Below are 371 nucleotides of genomic sequence, written 5' to 3'. Positions count from 1 at the left end.
GCGCCGACGCCGGGCCCACACGTTTTTCTCCAGGCGACCAGGACCGAGAAGGAGGTTGTGCTGCAGGACTTGTCCAGCGCAGCGCACCGTCACCTGAAGAGCAGGAGCGCGGAGTCCGACTGGTTTAACGAGTTTAGGGACAGGAGGAGACCGCCCATGCACAGAAGAGTCCCGGAGGCATCTGGCGCCAAGAGTGGAGGTTACCTTCTGGACAAAAACCAGATCAAGTGGTCCGCACCGTACCTGGAGTGTGAACACGGGGCGTTTGTGCCCCATTGGCTGCTCACCTTGTCTGCTGGCTTCTATGGACTGAAGAGCAACTCTGCACCAGAGTTCAGGTGAGAGGAAAAAGTGTGTGAAAGAGAGAGAGA

The 371-nt window shown here is 58.0% G+C and overlaps 1 protein-coding gene across 1 annotated transcript in view; it reads left to right on the top strand.

Annotated features, from left to right (window-relative positions):
* LOC118334702 (probable G-protein coupled receptor 158) overlaps positions 1-371 on the top strand; it is a 58568-nt gene that overhangs the window by 818 nt on the left and 57379 nt on the right. Inside the window, exon 1 of the mRNA XM_035670739.1 lies at positions 1-338. This exon is cut by the window's left edge and continues 818 nt beyond it. Within this exon, the coding sequence (XP_035526632.1) occupies positions 1-338 (338 nt within the window). The remainder of the gene's footprint in view (positions 339-371) is intronic.

Source organism: Morone saxatilis, unplaced genomic scaffold (assembly GCF_004916995.1).
Source record: "Morone saxatilis isolate NCDOM2014 unplaced genomic scaffold, NCSU_SB_2.0 Contig23, whole genome shotgun sequence".
In the NCBI taxonomy this organism is placed as follows: Eukaryota; Metazoa; Chordata; class Actinopteri; family Moronidae; genus Morone; species Morone saxatilis.
This window is presented reverse-complemented; position numbering and strand designations above follow the sequence as displayed.